The following is an 18,212-nucleotide window of genomic DNA, read 5'->3' on the forward strand; positions in this document are numbered from 1 at the left end:
CTACTATAGAGCTCATTACTTTTCAAGAGACTACTTGTAAGAGTACTTTCTACAGTGAAAACCTTTTTTTCTTTTGTTTTTACACAAAGTTTATTGCTAATAAAGATATTTTCCATGGAAATCGAGAAATTGGCTTGAGTAGGAATTCATTTCAGGACGTTAAAGGCCTTAATTATTCATTTGACCATATTAGAAAACCCTCTGTACAGTCAAAAACTGCTTTATCTTTATTCTTTTGAGTGATCTGAGTTGCCTCAGTCAAGGAAATCTTCAAAGTATTATATTATTTGAAACGTTCAGATCTTCCACTATTCTAAGAAATTTTTCCCTCTCTTGCTTTCTAGCCAGGTTCATTTTCAAACTCAGAATGTAAAAGAAAATAATCAGTGGGAAAACTCAGAAAAGCTTTCATAAAAATATCAAGTATTACTGAGAAGTTTTATCCCTGAGGGCTGTCTGCATTTATTTCACAGCACATGGATTTATTTTGCTAGCTAGTCTAAGGAAAAATGCTTTTGCACCAATATGGGAGCACATAAGTAGAATTAAAAGTACCACTAAAAGTAGAAATAAGTGTCTCCTGCTAACATTCAAATGTAGGGTAGCTGGACAGTGAGTGTACTTTAATGAAAAATTTCATGTTATATTAATGAAGATTTTGTGTTAAAGGTACTAATAAACCAGTACTGTAACCTTATCTCTGATTATTTAAAAAAAAAAAAAAAAAAAAAAAGTCACCCACATCCTTTTAGTATCTTACTGGCTACAAATGACCATCCAGGTTGGTACTAAGATAGGTATTAGCTTATTTTGCCAGGGAATCCTAACTCATGGAAAAACAGAGTTAAAAACAATAAAGAAGAATTCATTCTAAGAGCCTACATTAAAATCAAGACTTAAGCTGCCTTTAAAAAAGTATCCGTTATTTTTTTTATACCCTTTGAGAGATTCCTGATAAGACCAGTACTCTATGGATAAAGGTTAAGTGGGAAATTATGTGGAGTCAAAACCAGTGTCCACCAAAGTTCAGATTTGTGACCATAATATAGGGTGTGGTAGCATACAACTTCAAAAAATTAGAGGCCAAACTAGAAAACAGCTCTTCTGAATTATCTTTGTGTCTAAAGAAAAGGAAGCCAGTAACTACTGAAATCTGGCTAATAACAAAGCTTCTGCTGCTGTACTCATTTAAATTGTTTAAGATTCATAACCTTTATTGCTGCGTATCGTTGTTCATATTTATTCTTGTAAAAGTAATTTTTAAACCCCACAATTCCTAAACTTTAGTCTAGATGTCAATAAATCACTCAGGAGACTGACAACCTAAATATATGATAAGTAAAACCTGTATCGCCACATAGTAAACGAAGAAGAAATCACAGCTAGCTACCTATGCTGTTTTTACTTTTACATTTCCAGAATGAATAACGGTTTTGCCTTTCTAAAAAAAGTTTTCCCCCTAGTTTTATAGACCTGCCCTGAAATTTTGGGAAAAAAAAATTAAGTACATACCCGCACTCCTGAGGTGAAATGTCCTGTTCCTGACGAATCCTAAAGATGATAATGCAGTGAAATAATCCAAACAGGGGAAGTCAATCCAAAAGAGAATAGTCCAGCAAGGAAAAATATATCCAGTGTTATAAGAAATCCATGGTGTTGGGGGGGGACATAGAAAATGTTTATACAGTTATAAACTTTAAACATCAGTCTCCACAGTAGCAAGTCCAAGTTTTAAAAATTATTTCACCACAGTGTATGCAAAAAAATTTTTGATTGCGCAATGGTGAGGCACAATAAAGAAACATTTTAATTTTAATTTATTATGTTCCAATGCCAGTGCGTTTATTAAAAAAATACAAAACCAAAAAAAGTTAAAATCAAAATGAAATCTAGAAGTAAACTTCCCAAAGTAAAGTGTTTGGTCTTCTACGACCTGGATTCATCATCCATTGACATGACTGGGATGGGGCATATTAGCCTGCTTTTAAAGATATCAGTTCCCAATATGCTAATTTTTATCTATTAATTTATTCCAGTTAGACAGTATAAACATTTTTTTGCTTAATTATTAGTGATGGAAGAAAGTAATAAATATATTTAATTTATATTACTATAGATTTCAAGCCAGATATTTTCAATTTGTGTGAGCTAAGAAGGATCAGGCCACCGCGGATTATTCTCCATTTTGGATTGACTTCCCTGCTAAAAGATATTTGCTGACATTCTCATTATTTTAGGATTCTTCAGGAAATTGACATATCACCTCAGGAGTGCGGGTATAAACTTACTTTCTCTATTGTGGGCTTTGCCCCCTCATACCCTTGCACCCATTACTTAGTAAAAATAAATATAGAACATTCTTTCCTTTTTGGAAAAACTCACTGAAAAAAAAATGCTACATCTTTGAGCACTACAAATTCAACACAGTTCCATGTGCAAATATGCCCAATTCACCCACCAAAAGCTAAACAAAAAATATATACAATAAACAATACAACTAAGGGACAGTCACAGTTATAGGTGACATGCATAGTAATGTACACCAACACCTAGGCACAACGGAGCCAAATATGCAAGGGAGGTAGTAGGATCTATTATGTCTAGGTATTGAGAATAAAAAATGGCAGAACTCACCAGTAGCTGTGAATTCCCTTGGCTATTCTAAGAGAATTTAACATTCTTTTAGGATAGTTTCCAGTGGGGGAATTAATATTTTGCAAAAATAAATAATCCGCGGATTACTTTTAGTCTGCAGACTAAAATTTAGTACATGGATTAAAATCCGGCCCGTCAGAATAAAAATCTCTCATGAACTAAAACACAATCAGCTGGACAAAGATAGAAAGCAAGACTAAAAAAAATGAGAGCACAAAGTAAGACTCAATTGGGCCAACTAACAATTAGTGCGCAGACTAAATATGGCCAGCCAAGTATGTTAGCAAGGCCATGAAGAGCCCAAAACACCCCCTGTAAAAACTAAAAACAAAAGTAAATAAATAAAATAAAACAGAACAAAGCAAAAAATAAATAAATAAATAAATAAACAAAAGAAAGAAAACAGAAAGGAAAAATTGAAAAGAACTAAAACACTGACATGAACTTTTAAGTGATTCAAATACTACCTCACCTGTGCAGCAACTCATTTTCTTAAATTGAAGCAAACTCTCACCACAAATACTAGTCCATAGAAGAAACTAACAGAAAAAATTCATTTTTTCAAAAAGAAAGTCTCTATGGTATTGAACAAATGCAAATGAGTCCTTAAATGAAGAATTATTCAAAATAAATTTGCATTTGGATAACTCAAAAATGACAGGCAATTTTCTCCTTACATGTCCTAGACAGAAACTTTTGCCATCAAATACCAAATTTCAACCTGGAGCTAACTGTTATAACTGAATCTTAAGCCTTTTAAAATTACCATTTATAAACAAATATCAAGGCCTATGATTGATTCTCATAGCATCAGCTCTCAGCAATTCTACTATATTAAACAGCCAACCAGAGCAATGTAAAAACGCCTACGGCAAAGATAATTAATCTAAGTAGAACACAGAACAAGTGCTGTGCCTGTTCCGAACAGCTATTCTTTCCTAGATTTCATTGTGATAAATGTACAACATAGACGCTGTTCTCTGGTTATACACAAAATACACAAGCACCCAATGTTGAAGACTGATAAACCATGAACACTCCTAAAGAGCAACCCCAATACTGCCTCTCAAGCAGTCTATTTATCATCTAAACTTATTTGCAATTTGTAAACCTAAATATAGGATTAAAAGTGAGACGATGCCATAAATTTGTTGAAGAGTTATGTTAATTAACCAGGTTAAGGAGCTACGAAAAAAACTTAAGTCTACTAAAGAGTTCACATGTGGTACATCATTCATAAGAAGCACAAACATCCTTTCCTTAGCCAAAACAGAGACAGCATTCAACAAATTTCATCTGTACTAATTAAAAGGCTTATTGAGTTTTCCTGAGCTCTACTACAGTAAGAAATCATTATATGTGTTGACATCAGCATTTAGTTAATTTCTCCCTCTAACATCACTCACTGATAAAATAGTACTGCAGGTTTACCCAGAAGTATGATTTACCAAATGTCCACTTACTCAATTTAATCTCTCATTGTTCACAAAATAGTTACTGTAGTTAGACTGACCTTCCTATATAGGAATATTTTCTTTTTATCCATACCTCCTCATCTTAAGGGACAGTCCCCTAGGCTACAACAATTCCTGACCTTACCAACATCTAATCAAATCAAAATCCTCCTTCAACAGCCCACCCCACCTTTTTCTTCTATCACCTTTAAGAAGGCTTCCTTTTTTCCTCTACCTCCCTCACTGGAGATCTGCCTTATACCTATACAGCACGTGAAACACCTCTGAACACCTACAGCACACAATCAAGTATCTGGTTATATATTATTCAATATTTGCTTCAACTGAGTCATTTATATCACCTGTAAGCTTTTCAAAAACAAGGGCTATATATTTTACTTCTTTTTCATACTTTATGGTATCCGGCACAGTGCTGGGTACATAGGAGATAGGTGTTTTAAGGAAAAAATGATATATTAAAAGTAGATTTTTGCTTTCTTTTTTAATTTACCTCCAACCCTATCCCTCTGCTCCCCACAAGTGATCTCAAAACTTATGCCTTAGTATTCTTTCTTGTTTATATTATCCATCTTACATAGGGATTAGCCACCCTAGGGACTAGATTTTAACAGTTCTTTTTTTTTTTTTTTTTTTTTTCAACGTTTTATTTTTGGGACAGAGAGAGACAGAGCATGAACGGGGGGAGGGGCAGAGAGAGAGGGAGACACAGAATCGGAAACAGGCTCCAGGCTCTGAGCCATCAGCCCAGAGCCCGACGCGGGGCTCGAACTCCCGGACCGCGAGATCGTGACCTGGCTGAAGTCGGACGCTCAACCGACTGCGCCACCCAGGCGCCCCGGGGCTAGATTTTAAAGTGCATAGTTTTCAGCAAAGAAATGGGAGCATAGCCAGTATAACTAGAAAAATGAGGAAGTCTACGCACATGGGAAAATAAATGTTAGAGAAGAGGTGATTATTCTAGCACTAATGAAGATGTAGGTAGAAAATTCAGTAGAAAACAGTGTATTTTTGACACAAGTGATAATGGATTAGTAGAATGTTCAGGGCAGATGTTAAGTAATAATATAAAACTAATTTACCTAAGCAACAGAACAAAACAGACAGGTGCAATCTTAGGAACTAGTAGAAATCCCACCATTGTTTTAGGCTTTCTGGAATACATGTGAGCAAAACCAGAAAAGGTTGATAAGCTTGCCTGCAAAAAAGAAGTCTGACAACAAATTTTGTTTTGTGCTCTCTCAACCCCTCTGAAGGCATTTTTTAAAACTGTAAATGTGTTAAACTATAGTTGAAACAGCTAAGTTTACCAAGTGAAAAATATTGTACTGAAAAGCTCAGAAAAAAAAGGTAAAATTATAAAGTCTTCAAAAAATAAGTACAGTAGGAAAAAAAAAGTACAGTAAGGTTTTGTGTTTAGTTTTAAACATAGAGAATAGGGGCGCCTGGGTGGCGCAGTCGGTTGAGCGTCCGACTTCAGCCAGGTCACGATCTCACGGTCCAGGAGTTCGAGCCCCGCGTCGGGCTCTGGGCTGATGGCTCGGAGCCTGGAGCCTGTTTCCGATTCTGTGTCTCCCTCTCTCTCTGCCCCTCCCCCGATCATGCTCTGTCTCTCTCTGTCCCAAAAATAAATAAACGTTGAAAAAAAAAAATTAAAAAAAAAAAAAAAAAAAAAACATAGAGAATAAAAAATGTACCATGTCCTATCTAGTCTGGTACCTTTAACAGCTGAAACGACCTCGAACCCAATTTTCTGCTTACTCATAGCTAGTTGTAAATAGTACTACATTTATTCATTTTCAAGTATGTGGACAGTGTTCTAAGAAATTGAGTATGTAAGGACTGACTTGTGGATACTGCTTTCTGTGATACTTAACCAATAATCTACGGCCCCATATATCCTACAGACACTTAACTATTAAACTTACTACGTGTTCCAAAGACTTAGCAACAAACATTTTAAAGTAACTGATATCCATCTTATTATTACCATTATGAAAAAGAAATTAGGAACTGCTACAATATATATGGTATAACTTGAAAGGTACTATAAGAGTTATATGGTGGGAATTAATCATGGAGAGCTCAGAAAATTAGAAAATATTTCATGGGAGAAGTTAAGATTTGAGTCTTGACAAAAGATTAAGATGTGGTAAGCAGGCAAGAAGAAGATCCTTCCAAGTGTGAAAAGACGCTAATAAAAGAGAAATATAAATCGCTTCTCTGGGGGAAAATTAGAGGTTAGAAAGGTCAGGAACAGAACAAGAATAAACTTCTTGCTTTTCTGGAGAAAAAAAGAAACAATAAGGAACAGAATGACTGTATAATCTATTATCCAAAATGGGACCCTTTGAGAGTGAAGGGACATTCAATTAATAACTGAACTAGACAAGCAGAAGTGGGACATAATCATCACCTTGTCTTTATATGTATGTCATATTTTCCTAAAAGCAATGAGTAATCAGAGAAGATTTCTAAATAGGAGTGACAGTATTACATGTACTTTTAAGAAAACTTTGAGCCACCTGGGTGGCTCAGTAGGTTAAGCGTCCCACTCTTGATTTTGGTTCAGGTCATGACATCATGGTTTGTGAGACCAAGCTCTGCATGATCAAGCCCTGTGTCAGGCTCCACGCTGGGATTCTCTCTCTCTTTCTATCTCTCTCTCTCTCTCTCTAACCCACTCTCGCTTGACACATATGTGCTCTCGCAAAATAAACAAACATTAAAAAAGAAAAAAAAAGATGTGAAACTGAAGGAGGGAAACTGGTTAGGAGGCTGTTTTAACAATTCTATGATACGATGATGGCCAAAACTAAACCCCGGGCAGGACAGAGAGGACAAATCATAGAACTATATTGGAGGCAGGATCTTTATATTACTTTAGAACTAAAATAAAATAATCCTTTATGTGCATATTACTATTTTCCAAAGAATCCTAGAAAAGACAATAGCTAATTGGTATCTTGCAAAAGAAAAAACTCCAGGCACAAAGAGTAGGAGTGATGTTCAAACTAGATCCTCACTTCATACCTAATAGACAGACTGTCATTTAACCATACCTCGGTATACTAAGTGCAGAATTTAAGCTTCCTCTTCTGCCAGCCAATTTCCATCTCTTTTTAATTCTCAAACTTTCTTTGCATCACTTGTTTTCCTGTCCATCTGGCTTTTTATTCTTTGAAGTTTACAGTATACGGCAATGCAGGAGGTTTTTATCCTCTTATCCCCACTCAGTAATGGTCCCTGTTTCAAAACATTAGCATTTTCTTTCCTACTTAAACTTTAAATCAATGAATTAGATTGCTCTGGCTATTAAGTAATAGTCAAGGGCAACTTATTAGATTTCTAAATTCTCAAGATTCCTGCCCTAAACCATACTAGAAACATCTCATTGTCTAGTTTTTCTGTTTGCTATTTTTCCTACACATCTAAATCCCTTCACTTCAATGTTTGCATAAAAGATATTTCTTTCTTGATCTTTCTGTCTGCTTACATTTTTGAGCACACCAGCTTCCAGTATTTGGGGGTATAGCTGTACTATACTGCAGCACAGAAAAGCAGGGTTCACATGCTCACAGTTTTAGGAAATGGACCTAATGTAGGTTCTATCAGAAGACCAAAATAAAGGCAAAGCAGCTTTTGTTTCCAGACTTTGTTACCTGCCCTCAAAAGGCAAGAAGCTCTTCTCTTTAGAGAACATTATGTGTTTCTTAAAAAATAACTTCACTGGCAGCCTAGCATAAGACAGTACTTCTGAGGCTGGTGTTTACTATCATAACAGAGAAGACAGGGGACTCACTTCCTGCCAAAAATTTAAAATTTTGTTTTCATTTTGATAATAACCTATTTTAAAAATCAACATAAGGGGCGCCTGGGTGGCGCAGTCGGTTAAGCGTCCGACTTCAGCCAGGTCACGATCTCGCGGTCCGTGAGTTCGAGCCCCGCGTCGGGCTCTGGGCTGATGGCTCAGAGCCTGGAGCCTGTTTCCGATTCTGTGTCTCCCTCTCTCTGACCCTCCCCCGTTCATGCTCTGTCTCTCTCTGTCCCAAAAATAAATAAACGTTGAAAAAAAAAAAATTAAAAAAAAAAAAATCAACATAAGCATATTTTGGATCATCTAGATTCATCCAGATGACAGAATAGTGTCATGGAATTTCTGTGTCTGAATTTGGTTTTGTGTTTACAACCAATAACATCAACCTAGTTATGTGCGCTAATGAGTAATTAACATAAGTGTACTCATTACATAATAAATGCATTTGTACTAAGTGAAAATCAAATTATGCCAAGGCACACTATATGAATGAAGAGTTCACAGTAGTTTGAACACACAAAATAGGTGGGAGAAGTGAGTCATCATTCTACACATGGTATATAGGAATGGAAGCCTAAAGAAGACAAACAAACAAAAGGGCTTTATATAGATTATTCAAGTTTGAAGAGCATTATTGTAAGATATAAAACATCAGGAGTCCACATAAGTAGAGGAAGATGTAAAGTATACATATTGACCACAAATCTTATGCAGGCTGCATTTTAATTATAAACAACCATTCCTCACCTCACGTTCCATCTTAGCTAATACTTCAAAAGATACATCCTGGGGGAAAAAATGCAGAATATGACACACACTAATACTGGCAGCAGTCTTGATGTAAAAAAAAAAGGATAGAAACTGTTAAAGTAAATTTCATGACCTCAATTTCAGCATCATGTTGGTTAGATAGATACTCTATATTAAGGGTAGCATGTAAGGAATACTTAGATTATACCAAAAAGAGCTTTATTTTTCTTTCTTCATAAAAATGACACTCTTATTAATGAAAGTGTGGAAATGCAGAACAAAGAAAATAAAATCACCTACACTCATCTCACTCAAACATTAGCATTTTGGAGTATTTCCCTGTATTTATTCAATATATAAAATTCTCTTTATTTTTTGTTTTTCTTTAACATGGTTGAAATCATAGTATACTACAAGTCACTTATACTTTAACTTATAAAACTTCACTGAATTCAAACCACAACTCAACCTTTAAATCCCAAAAGGTCACCTAGGAATCTCTGAGTTTAGAGCCAGGTGAGAGACCCTAAGTATCTTCTGACACAGTTCAAAATAAACTTTAAGCGTAAAGATCAAAGAATGGTTTATCTCAGAATACTTAGTGTTTATTATAAATTTTAAAAGGTGTGGTGGGGAAGGCAACATCATGGCCAGTAAAAGCTAACCTAGAATTATGGCACTAAAACACCAAGATCTCCGATTCTAAACAAGTAATTAGTGACAAAAGGATCTTCTGCAGTGAAGAGAGATAATAAGATTCTGAGAACTTGAAGGAAAAGTAACGAGAACCATAGTACAATTTACAGAAAGAAACATACTTTGAATCTGGGAATATAAATTATTTCATCTATAGCCCTAAATTATTTCACCTCTTATCATAAAAGATACATAACCAACTAAATGAACCCATCAATGCTCAAAACAAAATGTTACATCTACATTTTTAAGTACAGAAAATCTCTGCTTGAACCATAAAAGAGCTGAACATTTCTAACTCACAAAAATATATAATGAAATATACATAAAGACGAGAAGAGGTAGATGTTACATAACTCTAAAGTCTGTCATTGCATGCGCGCACACACACACACACACACACACACACACACACACAGTAGAAGTTTAATCCTGGCTTTGTCATGGCCACCTATGTAATCCTGAATAAGTCACTTGGTATCTTTGGCCAGAGTTTCTGAATCTATAAAATAAGAGATTCACTCTAGCAATAAGCCCTGATTGAGATTTTTTTCCTCTGCTCTAATCTCACAAATTACACCGAACTGAAAAAACTTTTAAGTAAAATCTCTCTTAAAATTATTTCAATTAAGTATCAAAGCAAAAAATCAATTTTCTGGTAAATTAGTACCTATGCTCTTACAATTGGTTCCATCTAATGTTGGGGTGAGGCTATCCAAGGGCTAGTGATATCCCATTAACATATCAATACTTTCAATGTACACTCCAAGCCAGATCAAATCTTTTTATTTCTCTCCCAAAACACCAACAGGAAAGTAAATAAAAGAAAAAAGACAGTATAATCTATAATAAGATCTACATAATAGTTTTAAAAATAAATATATGAAATATACATTTTCATATGCTATATATTGAAAAAGTATCTCTAATTGTGTGAAGAAATTAACTTCTGAGTTTTACATAGTCAAAATTTATATATAAGATACTACTCCTGGTGAAATTCTTTATTTTGATGATATAGGTACACTGTCGTTATCCTACAAATAAAAACCCAGGCTGAAAACCATCTATAGGAAATCAGTAGGGACAAAACTATATACCATCAATGACACACTGATACTACCCAACTATATTTAGATGCAGAGCTGCTGTATACTTTGTACTCAGGCAGCTATCTAGTATCAAAATAGTTTAGTTTAAGAACAATGAGAAACCCAAGTTTAAGTTAACTACTGGTTAATGTGCTTTTTAAAAAACTCTTTTTGACTCACCTTAGTCCAAGGATGTGCCTTAATTTGAGGGAATTTGAATTCTGTGTAGTTTGGGTTCATTTCTCTAATTTGCTCCCTTGTTGGTGTCCCCAGGACCTAGATAAAGAAAGCAAGTTATTGCCATATTTTTCTATATACTTACAAATATTAAGTCTTTGTTTTAGCATATTGGTTTCATTGGAAAAAGGAATTTCAAAGTTATGAGATACAAAACTCGTTAAAAAGAGCAGACTTTGCACGAGACTTTTTTTTTTTTTAAGTTTATTTTTGAGAGAGAGAGAAAGAGCACACGCGCTTGTGGGGTAGGGGCAGAGAGAGAGGAGGGAAAGAGTGAATCCCAAGCAGGCTCTATGCTGTGAGCGCAGAGCCCAACATGGGGGTGAGATCGTGACCTGAGCTGAAGTCAGAAGAGCCTGACACTTAACTGACTGAGCCACCCAGACGCTCCAAGACTTTTAATTTTTAACTGGCTATGGATCCTAATGCTATACTACCCTACACAGACTTCTATGAGATAATCATAATGTGAAGCCACTGTTGTAAAAAAAAGATCACTCAAAAGCATTCAAGTAAAAATCAAACATCTTTGTTCTAACTAGAAAAACCATCTACTGTAACCATGGACATTTGAAATGAGATCTTTTATTCATTTAGTGTAGTCAAAGGTTTTAATTTTTTTAAGTTTATTTATTTTGAGAGAGAGAGAGAAAGAGAGAGAGAGACAGAATGAGTGGGTAGGGGCAGAGAGAGGGGGAGAGAGAATTCCAAGCAGCTCCATTCTGTCAGCGCAGATCCCGACGTGGAGCTCGAACTCATGAACCATGAAATCATGACCTGAGATGAGGTCAAGAGTCAAACACTTAATGGAATGAGCTACCCAGGTGCCCCACAGGTTTTATTATCAATAAATTAATAAGGAGAACTTACTCAAACAGTCATCAATAATACCATTCAGTGAGTATTTAGTGATTGTTCCCTGTGTCCAAGGAACTATGCTATGTATGACATATGGAGAATACAAAGAAGAAGAGATTTCTTGTTATAATGAAATTACATATTTGTGCATGGGAAAGAGTATAATACAAAATAAAAATATATTGAATGCATCATTGTCTCTAGAGATGCAGTATGCACTGGACAAAGGAAAGTCTATGGAATTGACTGCACAAGACAGATGACAGGAAGAAACATAAATTACTAAAAACGAGAGTGCTTTGAAGAAAGATGATACATATCTTTCTTTATAATTCTAAAGCCTGGTATAAAACAAATTTGTTACAATATTCAGCCATTTGTAATTCAAAAATAGTGGCAAAGAAGGAGTGGAACTTAATAATAAGTACTGGATTTGTGTGGTAACCAGTGGATAATCAGGGCAAAGTAAGAATTTCAGGGTTTTTCTGGTTTGTTTTTTGGTTCTAATTCTCTAGACTTCATTAAAACCAGAACTTAATCAAAATTTTAAGAGTTTTATTGTTCAAAAGACACTCTTTTTTTTTTTTTTTTTTTTAATGTTTACTTATTTTTGAGAGAGAGACACACACAGAGTGCGAGCAGGGGAGGGGCAGAGAGAAAGGGAGACACAGAGTCCGAAGCAGGCTCCAGGCTCCAAGCTGCCAGCACAGAGCCTGACATGGGGCTTGAACTTACAAATAGTGAGATCATGACCTGAGCTGAAGTCTGATGCTGAACCGACTGAGCCACCCAGGCGCCCCCAAAAGACACTCTTAAGAAAACAAAAAGGCAAGCTACAGACTGAAAGAAAACATTTGCAAAACATACATTCTGCAAAGGACTCCTATCTAGATTATAGAAAAGACTCCTATAAACTCAAAACAAAACGACAAACAACCCAATAAAAATGGGCAAAAGATAGAATCAGACACTTCGCCAAAGAACACTCAGATAGTAAACTAAATAAGCACATGCAAAAATGCTCAACCTCATTATTATCAAGGAAATGCTAGTTAAAACTATAAGATACCACCTACATACCTATTAAGAAGGTTAAAGTTAAAAAAAAAAAAAAAAAAAGATTGCCTGTGTAAACCAAGTCCTGGTGAGGATGTAGAACAACTGGAATTCTCATCCATTGCTAGTGGAAAGGTAAAATTGTATGGCGCCTTAGAAAATACTTTGGCAGTATGTTAAAGACATAAACATATACTTACCATACATCCATCATTCCTACTCCTAGGTATTTACCCAAGAGAAATGAAAGCATATGTTCATACAAAAGCTTTTACACAAATGTGCATAGCACCTTTTTTTGCAACTGCCAAAAAAGTAGCAACAACTCAAATGTCCACAACAGATGAATAAATAAACAAATGAGGGTATACCCATACAATGGAATACTATTCACTAATAAGAAAAAGAACATGGATGAATCTAAAAAAATTTACACTGAGTAAAATAAGCCAGACCAGAGACAGTACCTACTGTTATCATTTCATTTGTACAGAAATGTAGAAAATTTTGTCTCCAGTGACAGAAAGGAAAGCCATGATTGTGAAGGCTGGAGACAAGCCTTACAAAGAGTACTAGTGAATTATGGGGGGTGAGGAATATGTCCATTGTCTTGATTTCATGGTGGTAGTTTCTTATGTGCATACGTCTTACCAAACTGTGCACTTTAAATATGTGCACTTTATTATATGTCAATTATATCTTTCAGAAACTAAGTATAAGAATATATAAAGTTGAAGTAAGAGAGGTAGAACATTCTGAGCTATAGAGTTATATACTATTATTTGTCAATGTAAGTAAGAAAAGAATCTAGTTAACTATAAAATGACTTTTAATTGCCTAAAAGACAATTTCTGAGCAAACCCCTGATGTCATTGAGGGGATAAAAAAAGACGTGTAAAAATGATCTAAATTATAACACATCACTCTGTGGAAAGCTCACTTTTGGGCACTGGAAACGTATCTCCAGTTATTTAAGCTCCCTTCCTTTTTGTAGCAGAAGTCCAACTTTACAGACAGGAACAAGGTATTATCTAGTATTGGGAAGGGAAATCACTGGCTTTTGTAGCTGTAGACATCAGACATTGTAAGTAAGGAACTATTCACACTTAAAATATGAAGGCTAAAAAGGAATCTTAATTTTTATTATCATTTTTTTTAAATTTTTTTTAATGTTTATTTATCTTTGAGACAGAAGACAGACAGACCATGAACGGGGGAGGGTCAGAGAGAGAGGGAGACACAGAATCGGAAGCAGGCCCCAGGCTCTGAGCTGTCAGCACAGAGCCCGACGCGGGGCTCAAACTCACGAACCATGAGATCATGACCTGAGCTGAAGTCGGAGGCTCAACCGCCTGAGCCACCCAGGCGCCCCAATTATTATTATTTTTAAATGTTTATTTATTTTTGAGAGAGAGACAGAATGTAAGAGAGGGAGCGGCAGAGAGAGAGGGAGACAAAGAATCCAAAGTAGGCTCCAGGCTCTGAGTTGTCAGCACAGAGCCTGACGTGGGGCTCAAACTCATGAACTGTGAGATCATGACCTGAGCTGAAGTTGGATGCTCAACTGACTAAGCCACCCAGGAGCCCCTCAGTTTTTATTTTTAAGTAATAAAGCAAACACTAATATCCTATTTTAGACTCTCAATGAAGGGTGTGTGTGTGTGTGTGTGTGTGTGTGTGTGTGTGTGTGTGCGCGCGCACGCACGCATGCGCGTCTGTGTGTCTATGTATGTGTGTATATGTACTGGGAAAGAGGGAGAGGAGTGAAAAAGAAGGGAGTGTGAACTAATCGATAATTCTGCTCCCCAAATGCAACCCTAGTGGATTCTTTTAACTACTGGAAGAAAACAACAACAACAATGACATGAATAACTGAGTATTTAAAATGCATATCTTCGGGGCGCCTGGGTGGCGCAGTCGGTTAAGCGTCCGACTTCAGCCAGGTCACGATCTCACGGCCCGTGAGTTCGAGCCCCGCGTCGGCTCTGGGCTGATGGCTCAGAGCCTGGAGCCTGTTTCCGATTCTGTGTCTCCCTCTCTCTCTGCCCCTCCCCCGTTCATGCTCTGTCTCTCTCTGTCCCAAAAATAAATAAACGTTGAAAAATAAATAAATAAATAAATAAATAAATAAATAAATAAATAAAATGCATATCTTCAATGATGCTACAACTTACTAATTCCTTTATTATACTTTATTTTAAGGTATATCCTCTAACCTAGAGAAACTTTTTATACATCCAAAGCAACATTGTTCATAATAATAAAATACTGCAGGCAAAAGCAAAAATCCCAAAGTAGCATTAATAAATTGAGGTACAGTCATAAAATGGTACATTAACTACACATCCCTTCTGAAGAATCTCACAAAGTGGTGTTTTCACTCAGCAATGAATACATACAGTAGGACTGCCTTATATAAAGCTTAAAAGCAGGCAAGACCAAAGTATATTTTAGTTTATATAGTAAAATTCTAAAGCTATATAATAAACAAACATGGGAAATAAAAACTAAAATAAAAAACATGGGAATATTTGTTAGAAAAATCAAGTATGGATTATTAAACTCAACAGAGAAAATATAGGAGGGATTATAACCAGATTGGGGCATAAATAATTCCTTTGTTTTTTTTATAACCTTTTAAAAAATATTATTTATTTAAAATATGAAATTTATTGTCAAATTGGTTTCCATACAACACCCAGTGCTCATCCCAAAAGGTGCCCTCCTCAATACCCATCACCCACCCTCCTTTCCCTCCCACCCCCTAGCAACCCTCACTTTGTTCTCAGTTTTTAAGAGTCTCTTATGTTTTGGCTCCCTCCCTCTCTAACCTCTAACCTTTAATTCTTAATATGAGTAATAATTACATGATATTCACTTTATTATTGTGCTTTACACTGAATACATTTTAATATATTTCTGTATTATGATATATTTCACAGTAAACGAAATGACATTTAAGAAAAATGCCCACATTTGAATCACTATTTCCTGTGCAGTCCCCCTCTATTTATTCAGTACTTTGTTAACACAAGACACAGTCCTAACTCCCTACTAGTTGGTAAGAATGCCAAAAGAAATGAGAATTGAATGATGTCCAATTAGTAAATGCAGACTGTATGGACAGAGATCACATGGACTTATCAGCCATTTGGTTAACTTTCCAATAGGGGCTAAGCACGAGAATTCCAGTTACAAAGTGAATGTTATAATTCTTATGTGTTTTTTATTATAACCTAAGGTGAAGTAAATCTGTGAAATACACAATAAAACAGCTGTGAAACATGCCATATATACAAGTTTGCTTAACATACAAACTTTTAATAATTTATTTAATGTGAAAGCAAGAAGGTATACTGTGTGTTTTCACTCCCATAACTTCTCCTTAAATTCCTATCTCAGAGCTACTCACATCTCAACATTTGCCCAAAATTTTATATGTATTTTTTTCAGTGAAAACCCTTTTCCTTTATACCAACTACCCAGATTCTATAATTAACATTTTACTGTGTTTGGTTCATCACACTTCCATCCATCTATCCACACATATATAAATTCACCTTATTTTTTGATACATTTCAAAGTCAGCTGCAGACATTAGTACACCTCAGAATATGTGTACTGGAATTAATTACGGTTCAATATTTATGACTTTTACATAAGTATTTTTCTGTGTATTTCGAATCTTCTTTCAATATACACAGTGTATATATGTGCAAAATCTGTTATCACACTGAGAAATAATGTTTTGGCAAATAATGATATAAAAAAGATTCTTAATTATAATTATAATTGATGGTCAGAGTTTAAATGTCCTTTACTTTTAAAATATGTGTATTTGTGACTTCTAAGAACCTAGTTACTAACCAGTAAGTGGAATCACTGATCTATTCACTATCAGTTAGTTAAAAGCAATTAACCAAATAAACTAGTCTGTTACCACAAAGCAGCAATGGAGAACTTCTTATGCATGTTATGGCCACATGATCATGACTCACTGAGGCCATTAGATGGGGAAACAGAGATTCTAATGTCATAGGATTTTCTATGTTTAACTTCTCTTGCCAAATAGTCAACTACTATAATATTTTTCTATTCTTTTTACTATTTTTTAAAAAATCTTAAACCAGGTTCTCCCCAGGTTGGCTAAAAGAGATGAAAACTAAATGGGAAATCCCATAGAACAGGGGTCATCAAACTTTTTCTATAAAGCATCAGAGTAATACTTCAGGCTTTGTAGGTCACAGAGCCTCTGTCACTACTCAACTCTGCTGCTGTAGCAAAATGCAGCCATAAACAAAAGTTTATTTACAAGAATAAGTAGCAGAGTGCGTTTGGCTCCTGGGCCGTAGTTGCCAAACTCTGACCTCTTCCAAACAGTTTTAGAGATGAGAAAAAATGAGGCCCAGAAGGAGCACCTTTTCAGGTTAAAACTAATTAGAAGCAGAGGTGGGCATAATTCAAATCTCATCAGTGGCAAAACAATTTTAGGAGATGGTATCAAAGAATCCATTTATTGGACTTGATTGGAAGACAATATTTATTTCTAATTTTGGAAGCCGTGAAAGATGTTGATGCTATTAAGCATGAACGCATAGTGCTGGAAAAAAAATAATATTTAAGACATTCAAGAAGAACTAAGGGGCCAATATTAGGTATATCATTTCGAAGAGGGCATGAGGGTAGAAAATAGGTTTGGTAGTACTTGATGTACAGGTGCTTGGTGGATGCGACAGTGTATAACAGGTCAAGCGAGCTGAAGGAGAAGAGCACTAAAGATGGCCCATGGGACACAAATATATAGGTAAAAGGAAAATTTAAAAAGAAAACTGAGACAGAAGTCCAAGAGACTAGAAGTCCTACAGACAATGATACCATGGAGGCCAAGGAAAGTAAACATTTATAGGACAGAGGTAACTTACGACACAATTAGCTCAGCTAAAATAAAGCCCAAAAGGTGTTTACTACATCTGGCTGTGAAGAGACTTCCCTTCTGACCATGGTGAGATCAACCATGAAAAGAGGAAGCAGACACAATCATCTGAAGTAAGTGGAGACAGCATATGTAAGTTCTCCTTTCAAAAGGTCCATGAGTGAGGAAAAGGAGAGAACAAAGAGAAGAAATATTTATTGAGCATTCAGTATATAGAAAGCTCTGCGTGAGGGATTATCAGTTTTCTTTTCTCATTTAAACTTTATAAATACTTTATTACCCATTTTACACTTAAAAGAAACCTACAAGTGATGGCGGTAAACCAACTTCTCAAAGCTACAGTTTGTCAGCTGTAAATATGGGATTCAAATACATGTGTAGTTGACTCCCTAAAATGGTCTACCTAATATTAAGGGAAAAAACAAGGAAAAGTTTTTTTTAAATAATTCAAAAAAATCATTTTCTTAAACTCTAATGATTATACTATAAAATGAAGTCTGAATCTCTTTGAGTTGTGCAGGATATACTAAGATTTTATAAGATCACAAGGCTATAATTAAAAGCTAAAAAAAATAGAATTAACAATAAAAAATGATTTAAAATAAATCTACCCATATCTGGTAATTCAACTTAATAAAAAGAATATC

General features: G+C 35.3%; 1 protein-coding gene across 3 annotated transcripts in view; it reads right to left on the bottom strand.

The window, feature by feature from the left end:
- Positions 1–18,212, bottom strand: part of GSK3B (glycogen synthase kinase 3 beta) — a 199,032-nt gene that overhangs the window by 32,583 nt on the left and 148,237 nt on the right. For 2 of the 3 annotated variants that reach the window (XM_045502156.1, XM_045502158.1), the window contains exons 8-9: positions 10,662–10,757; positions 1,513–1,551 (exon numbers count right to left, since the gene is read on the bottom strand). In XM_045502156.1, the coding sequence (XP_045358112.1) occupies positions 1,513–1,551; positions 10,662–10,757 (135 nt within the window). The remainder of the gene's footprint in view (positions 1–1,512; positions 1,552–10,661; positions 10,758–18,212) is intronic. The other variant, XM_045502157.1, reaches the window with a different exon arrangement.

Source organism: Leopardus geoffroyi, chromosome C2, assembly GCF_018350155.1.
Source record: "Leopardus geoffroyi isolate Oge1 chromosome C2, O.geoffroyi_Oge1_pat1.0, whole genome shotgun sequence".
Lineage (NCBI taxonomy): Eukaryota > Metazoa > Chordata > Mammalia > Carnivora > Felidae > Leopardus > Leopardus geoffroyi.